We start from the raw sequence: 17,446 nt of genomic DNA, 5'->3' as shown, positions 1-17,446 counted from the left end.
TGTGTGCTTACCCTCTGTTCTGTGTGCTTACCCTCTGTTCTGTATGCTTACCCTCTGTTCTGTGTGCTTACCCTCTGTTCTGTATGCTTACCCTCTGTTCTGTGTGCTTACCCTCTGTTCTGTGTGCTTACCCTCTGTTCTGTGTGCTTACCCTCTGTGTGCTTACCCTCTGTTCTGTGTGCTTACCCTCTGTATGCCGACAGACTGCCTGATGTTCAGCTTCCTCTTCCTCTGGAAGGTGTCCAGGTCCCAGAGCTGGGCCGTGTCTGAGGAGGTGCTGATGGCGTAGCGGCCGGAGCTGTGCACAGAGATGGACGACACGGCTCCCTCGTGGCCTCGCATCCAGCTCACCAGCTGCTTGGTGTCTGGGAGAGAAACACACGTTAACGACGTGGTAGTGTAGAGAGGTCCGAGGACTCGCCTGCCACCGCAGAGACCCCGGTTCAACCTCCGGCTACCTCGTCCTTACCAACGCAACGGGTCGTGTTCGCAGGGGTAGAAGAAGCCGGTATGAGTCCTGGGTGTTGCAATAGCGACTCCTACTTGTCGGTCGGGCGCCTGTTCAGCAGGGAGGGGATCTGGGGGAGATAACGTGTACCTCTGTGTGTGCGTTACGCTCTCCCAGTGAAACTCCTCGCTGTCAGGTGAAAAGAAGGGACTGGCGACTCCACATGTATCGGAGGAGGCATGTGGTAGTCTACACCCTCCCCAGATCGATAGCGGAGGCATGTGGTAGTCTACACCCTCCCCAGATAGATAGCGGAGGCATGTGGTAGTCTACACCCTCCCCAGATCGATAGCGGAGGCATGTGGTAGTCTACACACTCCCCAGATCGATAGCGGAGGCATGTGGTAGTCTACACACTCCCCAGATCAATAGAGGAGGCATGTGGTAGTCTACACACTCCCCAGATCGATAGAGGAGGCATGTGGTAGTCGACACACTCCCCAGACTGACAGAGGAGGCATGTGGTAGTCTACACACTCCCCAGACCGACAGAAGAGGCATGTGGTAGTCTACACCCTCCCCAGACCGACAGAGGAGGCATGTGGTAGTCTACACCCTCTCCAGACCCACGGAGGAGGCATGTGGTAGTCTACACCCTCTCCAGACCCACGGAGGAGGCATGTGGTAGTCTACACACTCCCCAGGCAGACAGAGGAGGCATGTGGTAGTCTACACCCTCCCCAGACCAACAGCAACAACCAGGAGGGAATCGACTAAATTGGGGGATGGGAGGAAAGGTTAGAAGAAATGAATTAATCTGAACATGTTGTGACCTGTGTATTTAACACGTGGAGAAATAAATAAATAAAAATTTTGACATTTTCGTTTTCTAAGCAGATATATACTCTGAACAATATTTTGCCGAACCACTGCTGCCTGGGTGCAGTGATTTGCTTTTTGAAAAACAGGGCTTTTGAGGTGATGAAATCATCTAACTCCAGGGTAGATGGCAAATAAGCGAATTTCCCAAAAAGTTGGCGTGTTCCTTTAACCACCAGTATCAGGCCCCTAAGTATCAGGCCCCAAAGAATTAGGCCCCTAAGAATTAGGCCCCTAAGTCACATTCAACCAAGACATGCAGGTCAAGTTCAAGTTGTATTTGTCACATATAAGGTACATGTACATTATAGTGAAATCCTTGGTTCTGTGATTGTGCTTCATACAGTAAAAGAGTTAAATAAAGAATATTGACCTAAAAACATACATAAAATTTACCAAATGCAAAAAAAAACGAAATGCTAAAATAAGGTAGAGGAGGTAGTGCAAATTTGTAAGAATAAATAGATAAAATATGGTGCAATGTTTAAAAGAGTTATGTTAGAGGCGGTCAGGTGGCGTAGCGGAGATTGCGTTCGTCACCAACACCGGAGACGCTGGATTCGCCTGTTCGAATCCAGCTCACAGCTCTGGCGTTGTCACCAGCTTGGCTGGCCGTTCACACTAATACAATTGGCAGTATTAGAGGGTGGGAAAGCTGGCGGGGTGGGTCCGGGTCGTTGTAAACAGCGACTCCTACAGTTTGGTCGGAGAGAGAGAGAGAGAGAGAGAGAGAGAGAGAGAGAGAGAGAGAGAGAGAGAGAGAGAGAGAGAGAGAGAATACTAGCAGACTTGGTTGAATGTGACCTTAGGGGCCTGATACTGAACTGCATTCTGTTTTCACTTCAGTCTGAAGTGCTTCCAGTCTGACTGACTTCAGGTGTGATTGTTCCGGTCTACAGACCTGATACAAGTAGACTCTGCCTGGTAAGGGTGCTGATTGGCCTGGTTGAAGTTCCAACCAGAGAAGGCACCAATCCAACCAGAGAAGGCACCAATCAGGGCAGCAGAAACTGGTTCTGACTCACACAATACTTCAAAAGAAGGCGGGACTAGCAGCTTGTGATGTGAGGACTGAATCCAGACAGGTCTTCTGGTTAAAGGAACACGCCAACTTTTTGGGAAAATAGCTTATTTGCCATCTACCCTGGAGTTAGATGATTTCATCACCTCAAAAGCCCAGTTTTTCCAAAAGCAACAAGGCTTTTGAGGTGATGAAATCACTGCGCCCAGGCAGCAGTGGTTCGGCAAAAAATTGAGTATATATCTGCTTAGAAAACGAAAACGAAAATGTCTAATTCTATTTTATTTTTTTCACGTGGTAAATACACAGGTCACAACATGTTTACAGGAACGTTTTTGGAGTTGTATTTGGAGTGTATTTCGTGACTGTTGGGAACTAGGCTACACTGGCACACATACTTCCAGTGAATGACGCTAAGCTAGGCTAACGGTGCGGCTGATCCCTAAGCCTAATGCATGCACAGAGAAGAAAATGGTATCTGCTTGTCTAACTCCAGGGTAGATGGCAAATAAGCGAATTTCCCAAAAAGTTGGCGTGTTCCTTTAACCTATCCTTGGCACTTGATATTCTGATTGTTGTGATAGGACTAGAATATGATCCTACCTTTGTCAAAGCATTTGATGGAGTAGTCGGCCAGGGCTACCAGGAACTCTGTGGTCCTGCGGAGGTTGAAGGCCAGAGCAGTGCAAGCCTGCCCCGTTTTCTGCACCAGGCGAAACCTGCAGTGGAACAGTGGTACAGTCAGTGGTACAAAACAAGAAGCAGGTTCACCCACGCCGGGGTGTCATTGGGGTTTCACACACTAGCACCACAGAACGTTTCATTAGGCCAACGATAACAATAGGTTTCATTATTCAAAGTCGAGTTCAAGTTCTGTTTTATTTGTCATTGCTTTGTCATTACTACATTCATTGCACACACATCCACATGCACACACTCACTTTAAACACGCACCTTTAACATTCACTTTAAACACTTTTTTTGCATTTGAAAAAGTTTGCATTTTGTACTTCACAGTGTTTCCCACAGGATTTTCAGAGACTAGGGGGGGTGAATCTCCGACCCTCTAGGGGGGTGCAGGGGCATGCCCCCCCCGGATTTTTTTTTTGTTTGTACATTTTAAAGTTAAATGCATCAATCTGGTGTGTTCTGAAGGATCAGATTAAACCGAATATATATATTTATTTATATATATATATTTAATTGTATTTGTATATCCCCTGATATCCCTTGTATATTCCTTGTACAATATGCATTGAATATCCCTTCTAGTCTACTGAACATCCCATAATAGTCTCCATTCTACCATTGGACGAGACCTTGGTGCCAGGTCGCCATACCCCTCAGACCAGGTTCAATCGTACCGCTCAACATGTATGGACAAGTCCTAGTTCCGCGTAGGAATATGTCTACCGCACCACTAATGGTACTATTTGTTCATAGTGCGTATATATACTGCGCTATTAAAGTAGAGCTTTCTTTTAGTCCAGTTCCTTACCCTCCAACAGAGTGACAGACGCAAAAGCCTCCCCGCGAACCACGTGTGGGCAGTAAGGCCAATTCGGCCCAGTATCGGCATTGAGACATCGTGTATATTAATATTTGAATAGTCATATTTGGCACTATATCGTCGAGTTGGACGTATTCTATTAAGCTAATAATAGTCTATTCATATGTAGTGCCTCGTGCGGTAAGAGTTCTATAGTAATCAGCACCCCCATCGTTTCGGGCATCAGCTGGACGCTTATCCAGGGTGGTTGACCCCACGTGAAGCTGCACCCGAGGAGCTCCAGGCCAAAGAGCGAGTGGACCTGTATATTGGATTATTCTACCGACGACGGCTAGCCTTCCCCGGCTTGGATTATGCTTTGAGTACTTTGATTATTCTATGGATAAAGGCCAACACTGCGGTGTGTTGGAAATACCCCCCCCGGAGAGGACGACAGGTGAGAAGACGCTCTACACGACGAGGTCGCCTCACGTCTCTCCATCGTGGACCGGAGGACGCCGGCCACAGAGAGTCCAACTGCTTTCATCTGTGGATCGAGGATCGCTGGGCACCGGGTCGCACGACTGTGGGCTCTCCCAGGATACCCTCGGCCAGACGGGATACAGCCAGACTCTACCCCCCCCCTCCAGCTGTCCTACAAGCAGTCGGAACCTTCCCCTAGTGTATCCAGCTATATAATCATTCAAGTATCATTGCTATTGTTCCCTAAATATTCCAGGTTGTATATTTGCTTCCTGCGCAATCAGAGATTGGACATTCGATATTGATCTACCTACGAATACTCATTTGCCATAAAAGTGCATACTATTTCAAATCATAAATGTAATTAAGTGATCGTTGTACATACCTTTTGCTATGTATTATTATTAAACGCAGACTTTCGACTTGGTACATTTGTGTTGGATCCGTTTCATCAGGTGGGAGTGTTTATCATAATTATTTATACCTAGTACTGGGTGGCCAGAGTCTAAAGTACAAGAGGTAGTGGTAGTAAGTATCATATCTAACAATACAGTCAGGGAATTGTACCCCTCAGTTACAATTGGTCCTTCGAGCCGGAGGGTAATCAGTGTAATATTAATATAGTGTTATTAATATTAAAATGGCCTATGATGAACACTCCACGAAACGATCCTCCTAACCAACAACGCCCGCGGCGCAAACGACAGCTCCCTCAGTACCTAGAGGCTTACGCTGTCAGTCAACAACCTAGTCTTCTACCAACAGTAAACGCGGTAAAACTAGAAAGTAAAATTATGTCTAACCCTAACAACCAGGCTACCCCGACCATAGAGGCCCCTATGGGTTCTAACGTAACTGACCCAGCTCACGGTGGGGACCAGGGGGAACCAGACATGACTTTACACCCCGCCAATACCAAAGAAGTAGTCCCCGACGAGTCCCGGGAGGAAGACAACACTACCGAGAGAGAACTCGGCACGGAAGAAGATGAGGAGAGCACCGTGGAGATAGAGCTCCAAGACTCCGCACGGAGTACCCCAAGGGACGGCTCCCCTATACAACCGTCTTCTCCCAGCGAGGCAGAGAGGACACTACAGCAGGCATTCCTCGTCAGCCTGAAAGCCTCTACTGAACGCGATAGACTCCAGGGTGAACGCGATCGATTGCAGATACAGCAACGGAGCGAAGAAGAGCACATACGCCTGGAAATAAGACGCATTCAGATGGAAGAGAATATGGCAAGAGACCGGGCCGACGCCCAGCGCGCCGCCACCGGTGCCCAGAGAGAATCGGATCTCACCAAGCGCGAAGCCGAGCGCGACAGAGCACAAGCGCAACTAATAGAACAGCTGATCAGAAGGACAACACCCCCTCCCTCCACCAGAGGCTCCAGGAACTCGTCTAGACATCACTCCAGGGCGGCATCCCCTAGCCGAGTAAGCGACCCTGAACTTGACCAACAGACGAGGTTTATACCCCCCGCAGACCCCCTTCCCCAACCGGTCCAAGCGAGACCCAGCCACCGGGAAGGAGCAGCATACACTGCGGAGAGGCTAAATCAGAGACTACAAGCCCTGGATGACCTAACGGAAGACGAAGAGGAAGAGGAGGAGAACCACGCCCGACGACAGCACAGTACTCTACCGGACCAGGAGGTCCAGTACAGCCCAGGCTATACCCCCGCGGAGCTGCGCTACAGACCCCCGACGCTATTCACGGGTGAGCACGACGCACGACCCGCACCGAGGAACAGCACCTGGACCAGCGGGCCATGGTACACAGCCGGTACCAGCCCACGCCAAGGAGCAGGAGGAGACTCGCCTAGGAGGCCTCTCCCCCAACGCTCGCCGATGTATCAACAATCCGCGTCATACATTGGCACACCTATGGTACCAGACTTCACCCAGGAGAACCGGGCCCAGTATACGGAGCTCTGCATGTGTCTGGAGACAATGTTGGTGGATGTCATTGATGAACGCCATAAATACGCGATACTACTGAAGCATTTAAAGGTACCCCGCGCGCACAACATAGCGCTCGCCTACGCCACTTCCACGACCCCATACACCGCAGCGCTGGTAGCGTTGGACCAGAGATATGGACGTATATGGGATTACGTGATCCAGGAGATCAGGCACATCGACCGCCTACCCCCAGCAACAGACAATCGAGCACTGGACGACCTGTCCATCAGAGTGCAGTCCCTGGTAGGGATGCTGGGAGCGCAGAGGGAAAAGGGTAGGCATGAACTATACGCCAACTCAAATGTAGAGAGGATCTTGGAGAAGCTACCGCCCGCCCGACAGGAGCGCTTTAGGCGGCAGAGAGACCACCGAGACCCTAATGGCCCCGAACCGAACCTCCTCGATCTAGCCGACTTCCTGGCGAGAGAAGTCAGCAGCTTACGGCTAGATACATTCGGACGGAGCACCCCTGGCTCCAGAGAAGGAACCAGGAGACTAAATGATGGAAGAAGATCGGTGACTGTCATGCACCAATCGGAGTCAGTGCCAAGCAGTAGGAGCCACAGTACCCCCTCAAGAAAGGAGAAGTGGAAGATAGTGTGCCCCTACTGTGAGAAAGAACACTGGCTGTCACAATGTGACTCATTCCCCAAGATGAATGCGGAGGAAGCGAGTCAATGGATAAAGTCCAACAGACGCTGTTTTCGCTGTGCGCGATCACACATGGCAGCCGAATGCCGCTTAAAGAAAAAGTGCAGTCGGTGCGATGGAGCCCATCTGGACATACTCCACGACAGTAACAGACGGCGGCCTCCACCCGCACCATCAAGCAGCAAAGCAAGCGTCATGTACATCGACCCCGCCAGCAGCAGCGGAGCCAGAGTGCTCTTAAAGGTAGTCCGTGTGACATTGAGCTACCAGAATAAAGTCATGGACACTTACGCCGTCCTTGATGACGGGTCAGAGAAGACCCTTCTGCTCGCGTCCGCTGCGGCCCAGCTAGGGCTGCGGGGGAGCGAAAACCAAATGACAATTCGGACAATAAGAAGAGATTTGAAAACGATAAAGGGCGAGAACGTCTCATTCTCTATCGCAGCAAGCGGCCAGCCCGAGCGACGGTACAGGATTACAGACGCTTTCACCAGCCAAGAAATAGGACTCTCGCGGTACACATACCCCGTAGCCAAGCTGATGGAGAAATATGTACATCTACGCAAGCTACCGATCCCACTCATAGACGGTGCTACCCCGACACTGTTGATAGGCTCCGACCATGCAGACCTCATTGTCCCGATAGACCGGGTTCATACCGGACCCAGAGGCTGTCCTGCAGCAGTCGAGACCCGCCTAGGATGGACTCTCCAAGGCCCACTCGCCAAATCTCTCAACCGAACCACAGCCACTAGCTGTCTCCACTCCCGAGTCACAGAGGGAGACACCGCACTCCTGCAGCATGTAGAGAGGCTATGGACCGTAGAACAAATGCCCTTTAAGAACGAAAAGAAAGACATTCGCTCTAAAGACGACATCTACGCCATTAACCTCCTCGAGACGGGAACAAAGAGAGTCCCAGTCAGCGGCGTGTTGAGATACGCCACGCCACTCCTGCGGCGGGAAGGGATGCCTACCTTTCACGCAAAGAAAGACGCCACAGAGCGGTACCTACTAAACACAGAGCGGCGCTTAGCCAAGGACCCCGCCCAAGAAAGTGTATACCGCGCCGAGATTGAGAAGCTCATCACAGCGGGACACGTCACAAAGATTGACATTAAAGAGGCCGACCAGACGACTGAATCGTGGTACGTGCCCCACCACAAGGTTCATCACAACGGCAAAGACCGCATCGTGTTTAACTGCAGCTACCAGATCGGATCCCAAAATCTGAATAAAGAGCTATTGCCCGGTCCTACACTCGGCCCCTCCCTACTAGGCGTACTACTCCGCTTCCGCCAGGACAAGGTGGCTATCAGCGGGGATATCAAAGGGATGTTCCTGCAGGTGAGATTAGTAGAGGGGGACAAGCCCCTGTTGCGGTTCCTATGGAGAGAGAGGCCAGGAGATGAGCACCCAGCCATCTACCAATGGGAAGTCCTCCCTTTCGGAACTACATGCAGCCCATGCTGTGCTACATTTGCACTACAGAGACATGTCGCAGAGGACCCAGCAGCGGACGAAGAGGTCCGACACAGTGTGAAGAACAGCTTCTACGTAGATAACTGTCTACAAAGCGTTTCGACCCAGGAAGAAGCCGAGGCTCTCCTACATAAACTCCGCGCCTCTCTGATCAAAGGCGGCTTTGATCTCAGGCAGTGGGCCAGCAGCGATCCGCACGTACTGCGCAGCCTCTCCTCCGAGGACAAGGCAGCGAGCAGCGAGACCTGGATGGCCACAATCCCAGGAGAAGCCCAAGAGATGACACTAGGACTAGTGTGGCGCTTCAAAACAGATTCGCTCCACTATAGACACAAACCCCTGACCACGGAGCAGGGAAGGTCGACGGCAATACCGACCACCAGACGGAGTGTGTACAGAACACTCGCCCGACAATATGACCCGTTAGGATGTATACTACCGTACACCACCAGGGCAAAGATGATTGTACGAGCATTGTGGGACAAGGACCAGGGCTGGGACGACCCCATTCCCGCACACCTTGCATCCACCTGGAGAGAGTGGGAGATGGAACTCCACTCACTCCCAGGCATTAATATACGCCGAAGCTACTTCCCACCCACGGTGAGGCCAGAGACATGTAAAATGGATTTACACGTCTTCAGTGACGCCTCCGAGGTCGCCTACGGATCAGTAGCCTACTTGCGGGCCCAAGAAGAGGGGGGAGAGATCTACACAGCATTCATCCTCGCCCGCTCGAGAATAGCCCCACGCAAGCAACAGTCTATCCCACGTCTAGAGCTCTGCGCAGCCCTCGCAGGAGCGCATCTAGCCACGCTCATCCAACGTGAGCTCACCATTCCGGTGCATAGAACAATCCTGTGGTCAGATTCCACAACAGTACTCGCCTGGATCAAATCGGATTCATGCAAATACAAAGTCTTCGTGGGAGTCAGAGTCACTGAGATTCAAGAGTTAACCGGAGAGTTAACCGGAGAAGCAAACTGGCGCTATGTTGATACAAAACACAACCCAGCTGACGTCATCACCCGGGGAATGTCCCTAGATGACTTAACCCGTCATAACATCTACAGTGACGGACCAGCATTCCTCAAGCTCCCGGAAGGAGATTGGCCCACGCCCACCCCGAGGGAAGCAAGTGACGAGGAGGCTGAGAATAAGAAACCCATGTTCTGTGGATTGAGCACTGTTGTCTCCGCAGACCCCAACATAGACGATTGCATTACCATAGAGAGTGCGCAGCAACGGACATTCCTGCGGCACCACCCAGAGATTAAGTCCCCCGCTGATATGTCAGCAGCTGACTACGAGGAAGCAGAACTGCTTCTACTGCAACGAGCCCAGAGAGACTCGTTCCCCGATGAACTAGACTGTCTACAGGGAGGAAAGCCCGTCCCATCAGACAGCAGATTGATTCATCTGGCCCCCGAGAGTGACACACATACCCTCATCAGAGTGGGTGGTCGCCTGCGGAGAGCCCCCAATTTACCGGATGACATTAAGTACCCGATCGTATTGAACAGCCGACACAAGGTCACAGAGCTGATTATAAGGAAATACGACGAGGATGTACACCACGCAGGAGCAGAGAGAGTCTTCGCGGAAATCAGACGTCGTTACTGGATACTTCAAGGAAGAGAGGCGGTGCGACGCTTCCAGCGAACCTGTCTAGACTGCCGAAAGTGGCGCGCGCAGCCCAGCATACCACGGATGGCTGACCTACCTCCATGTCGCCTCCGACTCGGCGACAAGCCATTCCACTCAACAGGCATGGACTGTTTTGGCCCGCTGCACATAAAGAAAGGAAGAGGCACCGAGAAGCGGTGGGGTATTGTATTCAAATGCATGACCACCAGAGCGATACATATCGAGCTCCTTCCGACCATGAGCGCAGACTCATTCCTTATGGCCTTCCGAAGATTCACATCACGGAAAGGAAAACCGTCTACATTATTGTCCGATCACGGGACAAACTTCAAAGGCGGAGAAAGAGAGCTGAGGGAGAGCTTCCAAGCTATGGGCCCAGAACTTAAGACCCACCTCGCTCCAGCCCAGATTGACTTCCAATTCAACCCCCCAAACGCACCCCACTTCGGTGGAACTTGGGAACGAGAAGTACGTTCTATAAAGACAGCCCTGTACGCAGTACTTGGGGCCCAGACTGTGGCGGAAGAAGTCCTAATGACAGTCCTCACGGAGATTGAGGGAGTATTGAACTCAAAGCCCCTCGGTTACGTCTCCAGTGATGTAGCAGATGTCGACCCAGTCACCCCCAACACCCTCCTGATGGGGCGGCTAGATCCCGCGTTACCCCAGACAATGTACCGGCCTGAAGAAGCGAACGGCCGACGAATGTGGAGGTACAGCCAAGTATTAGCCGACAAGTTTTGGAGCAGTTTCCTACTGCACTACCTACCGTCTCTACAGACCCGCCAGAAGTGGGTAAAAGAGAGAGACAATTTGACGGAAGGAACAGTCGTCATGATTATTGACCAGTCACTACCCAGAGCTATGTGGCCGGCTGGCCGCGTAAGCAAAGTGATCACCGGTGCCGATGGCAAGGTCCGAGCAGCTGAAGTACTCGTCCAGGGGCGCATTTACACCCGTCCTGTGGCGAGGCTCATAGAACTGCCCCGACTCCCAGACACAATCGATGATGACCATGACCCTATGACTTTGTGAGTTGACTGACCCTTACAGCAAACCCTTGAGTGGTTGACAGTGAGGTTAATCTGTCTCTGCTTAACTAATTGGGTTGGGACCAATTAGGGGGCGGCTGTTCTGAAGGATCAGATTAAACCGAATATATATATTTATTTATATATATATATTTAATTGTATTTGTATATCCCCTGATATCCCTTGTATATTCCTTGTACAATATGCATTGAATATCCCTTCTAGTCTACTGAACATCCCATAATAGTCTCCATTCTACCATTGGACGAGACCTTGGTGCCAGGTCGCCATACCCCTCAGACCAGGTTCAATCGTACCGCTCAACATGTATGGACAAGTCCTAGTTCCTCGTAGGAATATGTCTACCGCACCACTAATGGTACTATTTGTTCATAGTGCGTATATATACTGCGCTATTAAAGTAGAGCTTTCTTTTAGTCCAGTTCCTTACCCTCCAACAGAGTGACAGACGCAAAAGCCTCCCCGCGAACCACGTGTGGGCAGTAAGGCCAATTCGGCCCAGTATCGGCATTGAGACATCGTGTATATTAATATTTGAATAGTCATATTTGGCACTATATCGTCGAGTTGGACGTATTCTATTAAGCTAATAATAGTCTATTCATATGTAGTGCCTCGTGCGGTAAGAGTTCTATAGTAATCAGCACCCCCATCGTTTCGGGCATCAGCTGGACGCTTATCCAGGGTGGTTGACCCCACGTGAAGCTGCACCCGAGGAGCTCCAGGCCAAAGAGCGAGTGGACCTGTATATTGGATTATTCTACCGACGACGGCTAGCCTTCCCCGGCTTGGATTATGCTTTGAGTACTTTGATTATTCTATGGATAAAGGCCAACACTGCGGTGTGTTGGAAATACCCCCCCCCGGAGAGGACGACAGGTGAGAAGACGCTCTACACGACGAGGTCGCCTCACGTCTCTCCATCGTGGACCGGAGGACGCCGGCCACAGAGAGTCCAACTGCTTTCATCTGTGGATCGAGGATCGCTGGGCACCGGGTCGCACGACTGTGGGCTCTCCCAGGATACCCTCGGCCAGACGGGATACAGCCAGACTCTACCCCCCCCCCTCCAGCTGTCCTACAAGCAGTCGGAACCTTCCCCTAGTGTATCCAGCTATATAATCATTCAAGTATCATTGCTATTGTTCCCTAAATATTCCAGGTTGTATATTTGCTTCCTGCGCAATCAGAGATTGGACATTCGATATTGATCTACCTACGAATACTCATTTGCCATAAAAGTGCATACTATTTCAAATCATAAATGTAATTAAGTGATCGTTGTACATACCTTTTGCTATGTATTATTATTAAACGCAGACTTTCGACTTGGTACATTTGTGTTGGATCCGTTTCATCAGGTGGGAGTGTTTATCATAATTATTTATACCTAGTACTGGGTGGCCAGAGTCTAAAGTACAAGAGGTAGTGGTAGTAAGTATCATATCTAACAATACAGTCAGGGAATTGTACCCCTCAGTTACATGGTGCACTTTGAGAGCAAAATAAAGAGGCTAGATCTATGATGAACTTTAAACAAAATCGACTAGACTAGTGCTTCCCAATCATCTCCTCGAAGCACCCCAGCCGTTCAATGTATTTGTTCAATTCCACCACCTGATTCAACTTAACTAGCCCTTTATTAGTTGAATCAAGGTGTGCTGGTGGTGGAATTGAACAAATACATGGAAAGGCTGGGGTGTCTCGAGGAGAGATTTGGGAACCACTGGACTACTAGAGCATACATTTGAGCCATCAAAGAAATGAAGCAAAAGTGGTTACCTGTGTTGAACTGGTTTATTTTTTTAGAAAATAAAAGAATATAGTAGATTACTATTACGACTACTACCACTGCCAATACTACCGATACATCCCTATTGGCAAACTTTATATTTAAAAAAAGGGTAAAAAAAATAAAGAAACAAACTTGTTTTTGGTTCATTATACAACTGTGGCAGGACTAATTAGCGGGCCGCCACAGTCTAGGTAATTAATGGGAATCAATGCTTCATTGTTTGCATTTTGTAGTGTTTGGACTTTATTCTTTTAACTTGTTTACTGTATGAAGTACAATCTCAGGAGGCTCATACAGAACTAAGCATTTCACTGTAATGTACCTTATATGTGACAAATAAAACAAAACTTGAAACTTGACCAGGTTCCAGTGTCTCAATACCGTCCCATTCTATAAATCAGGAACTGATCAGACGGTGTTGCTACGCTGGTACAAGTACAAATACCTACATTTGGGTACTTGCCGATACCAAGTACCGATATGAGTACTTATAATACCATTAGAGTTCTAACAATGACTTTGAAAACATGTTTTATTGACCTTCTTTATTGACCGATCTGACCGTCACAAATTAAATATACAACATGACGCTGTTGCTGACATTTTAATATTTACCGGTAATATAACAGCTTAACATTCAACGTTCCTGAACAAATATGGCACTTCCATAACGCCACGTCACCGTAATAAAGTGGTATCGGGCGTGGTTGTATCCGAGTAGTAAGTACGAGTACAGGAGCACAGTATTCAACAACACTATTACATGAACTGCCGTGTTGACGACGTGTGGCGGGCGGCTGACCACGACTCACCTGTTTCTGCTGATGTCAAAGACATAGATGTTGCCGTGGTGATCGCCAGCTAGGAAAGAATCTCCAGTGGTGTCAAAGGTCACGTGGAGGAAACGCACAGTCTTGAACTGGTGGGCGGGCACGGTGCGGACGACCGTCACCAAGATCCTGAGATAGACAGGAACAGGATATTGTCTGTAGTTTGGGATGCACTGATCCGATATTGATATCGGATATCGGCCCCGATATGACTAAAATAGCTGGATCGGGTATCAAAAAATATATATAAAAATTTATATAATAAATAATACAATATAATAAGAAATAAAATGAGAAATAACAATTCAGTATATTTATATCCATGTGTTAATTTGTTACATTTTGTTTCACTAAGTTAGGAAAGTAATGTTTTAAGACAAGCCTGATGTTGCCTTGCACAAAATAATGATCCCAGTCTCTTCCACACAGTGAGGCATACAGTTTATTAATTGAACAATGGGTATCAGATCGGTACTCGGTATCGGCCGATACCCAAAGCCCAGGTATCGGTATCGGGGCTGAAAAAGTCGGATCGGTGCATCCCTGTCTGTAGTGATTATAACGTGTGGACCACCGTCACCAAGATCCTGAGATAGACAGGAACAGGATATACTTCTGTGTGCGTTCAGTAGGAAGCTATCTGGCTGCACGTTAGCCTAGGCTACCCGTCACTGTCCGCTTCCATTCATTGTGCTAAGCTAGGCTAACATGCAGTCAGATAGCTTTCTACTGCTGAACGCACAGGGAGGAAACTGGTATCTATCTTCTTGTCTCTCTTTGGAGAAGACGGTAAGCTAATTTCCCAAAATGTTGGCGTGTTCCTTTAAGATCAAATTCTGAAAGGTGCACTATGTAGTTCAGTGAGTCAGAGAAGGGAATAATTTCTAAGGTATATTTTCATAACCAAATAAAGAAACTGTCCTCAGAGGAAAGTTGGATCCCTGGAAATACTGTTTGAAGCTAGAAAGATACCTGACAAGTTAGTTACTATTTCACTGATGTCGTTTATAAAGGCAGGGCCCGCAATTTTGTTAAACATATTCTAGGCTTACGTTTGGTTCACAGTGCCAAAGAGTTATTTTGTTTAAATTTATGATAAGATAAGAGAATAATTCTAAGAATTACAGTAAATGTCTTTTGCAGGCTCTGCAAACAAATCCCCCTCCTCCGAAACTGCATAGTGCAGCTTTAACCCTTTCACTACCACACTACAGAAGGTTAACCTTTCACTACCACACTACAGACTTAACCGTCTGTCGTGTGGCAGTAAAAGGGTTAACCTTTTGCATTGTCCCGGTGAAAGGGTTAACCATTTGGTAGTGTGGTAGTGAAAGGGTTAAGTGGCTCACGCCGCTCACCGCTCACCTAGTTCTCTTTTCTCATAAATAAATCAAAGCATCCAAATAATGTCTTGCAAAATAGCCTCTTTTTTCTTTTTCTTGCACAGTGTTCCTCTGAATGTTAAAATACTGTCTTGTTCAGTGTTCCTCTGAATGTTAAATACTGTCTTGTTCAGTGTTCCTCTGAATGTTAAATACTGTCTTGTTCAGTGTTCCTCTGAATGTTAAATACTGTCTTGTTCAGTGTTCCTCTGAATGTTAAATACTGTCTTGTTCAGTGTTCCTCTGAATGTTAAATACTGTCTTGTTCAGTGTTCCTCTGAATGTTAAATACTGTCTTGTTCAGTGTTCCTCTGAATGTTAAAATACTGTCTTGTTCAGTGTTCCTCTGAATGTTAAATACTGTCTTGTTCAGTGTTCCTCTGAATGTTAAAATACTGTCTTGTTCAGTGTTCCTCTGAATGTTAAATACGGTCTTGTTCAGTGTTCCTCTGAATGTTAAATACTGTCTTGTTCAGTGTTCCTCTGAATGTTAAAATACTGTCTTGTTCAGTGTTCCTCTGAATGTTAAAATACTGTCTTGTTCAGTGTTCCTCTGAATGTTAAATACTGTCTTGTTCAGTGTTCCTCTGAATGTTAAAATACTGTCTTGTTCAGTGTTCCTCTGAATGTTAAATACTGTCTTGTTCAGTGTTCCTCTGAATGTTAAAATACTGTCTTGTTCAGTGTTCCTTGAGGCTGGTCTGTTGGAAACTCGAGTGCACGTATGGGATATCCAGGTTTTCAAGGTAACATCTGAATGATAACCGACGTATAAGCTCGCCAGCTGCAACAGGTGGATTATAGAGTTGAAACCTTTACTGTTAACTAAGCTGTAAAAGTAAACATTGCAGGGTCAACAAGTAATATGTCAGAAAAAGTTGAAATAATTCTGCTAAAACTGTTTTGGAGTTAGTAACCACACAAAACAGCACTCTCTAACGCAGGTGCACACACTAAACAGCACTCTCTAAAGCAGGTGCACACACTAAACAGCACTCTCTAAAGCAGGTGCACACACTAAACAGCTCTCTCTATAGCAGGTGCACACACTAAACAGCTCTCTCTAAAGCAGGTGCACACTAAACAGCACTCTCTCTAAAGCAGGTGCACACACTAAACAGCACTCTCTCTAAAGCAGGTGCACACACTAAACAGCACTCTCTCTCTAAAGCAGGTGCACACACTAAACAGCACTCTCTCTCTAGCAGGTGAACACACTAAACAGCACTCTCTCTATAGCAGGTGCACACACTAAACAGCACTCTCTCTAAAGCAGGTGCACACACTAAACAGCACTCTCTCTAAAGCAGGTGCACACACTAAACAGCACTCTCTCTAGCAGGTGCACACACTAAACAGCACTCTCTCTACAGCAGGTGCACACACTAAAAAGCACTCTCTCTATAGCAGGTGCACACACTAAACAGCACTCTCTCTCTAGCAGGTGAACACACTAAACAGCACTCTCTCTATAGCAGGTGAACACACTAAACAGCACTCTCTCTAAAGCAGGTGCACACACAAAACAGCACTCTCTCTAAAGCAGGTGCACACACTAAACAGCACTCTCTCTAGAGCAGGTGCACACACTAAACAGCACTCTCTACAGCAGGTGCACACACTAAACAGCACTCTCTCTATAGCAGGTGCACACAAAACAACACTCTCCCATACGATACAAAACAGCACACAGAGCTTCTACTAACTCTTTCAAGCCACCTACCCTTTGCTCGGTGTTGGTTTCCGATGCCAGACCTTCCCTTCCTCCTTGTTTCCTATGTCTGTCACCTGCATTTTGAAAATCACTATGTGAAATGTTGAGGGATCAGCACTTCTCTACCGGATTACTGGGAGATCACGTTCTGTTGGCCAGCGCCTATCTCTCTCTAGGCAGCCAGCCTATCGTGTGGCGGAATGAACAGCGCCAAATTTTGAAAGAACATATTATTCGCTATATTTACCAAACCAAACTACTCCCAAGTACATCGACATGTGTTAAACATTCTGCATTAGTTAGGCAAAAGATATGTCAATTTCATTCAAACTCTTTCCCCCAAAACAACGCGAAAGTCCTCCTTCTGTTTGTTTGTTTGGGATTTTCACGGCGGTTTGTCGCCTCAGAGTGACGTCGCGTCATGTCCCGCAGGTAAACAGAGGCGTGTAGGAACTGTAGTTCGTCTGTAATTTCTCTAATAATTCCTCACCTGCATTTGGTAAATATAATCAATACACAAGTGGTTATATAGCTAAATAAATGACTGAACGGAATCGTCTTAAATGTATCAAGCAATAATGCAATAGTTTCGCAACATTTTCATAACG

At 47.9% G+C, this 17,446-nt stretch overlaps 1 protein-coding gene across 1 annotated transcript in view; it reads right to left on the bottom strand.

Annotated features, from left to right (window-relative positions):
- tbc1d31 (TBC1 domain family, member 31) overlaps positions 1-17,206 on the bottom strand; it is a 75,893-nt gene extending 58,687 nt beyond the window's left edge. Inside the window, exons 1-4 of the mRNA XM_084335818.1 lie at positions 16,848-17,206; positions 13,725-13,871; positions 2,952-3,067; positions 187-365 (exon numbers count right to left, since the gene is read on the bottom strand). Coding sequence (XP_084191944.1) covers positions 187-365; positions 2,952-3,067; positions 13,725-13,871; positions 16,848-16,918 — 513 coding nt within the window. The 5' untranslated portion in view covers positions 16,919-17,206. The remainder of the gene's footprint in view (positions 1-186; positions 366-2,951; positions 3,068-13,724; positions 13,872-16,847) is intronic.
- Positions 17,207-17,446: the final 240 nt, after the last annotated feature.

Source organism: Notolepis coatsorum, assembly GCF_963971535.1.
Source record: "Notolepis coatsorum genome assembly, chromosome: 19".
Classification (NCBI taxonomy): Eukaryota; Metazoa; Chordata; class Actinopteri; order Aulopiformes; family Paralepididae; genus Notolepis; species Notolepis coatsorum.
Note: the sequence above shows the minus strand (reverse complement) of the source record. Positions and strands in the feature narration are given on the sequence as shown.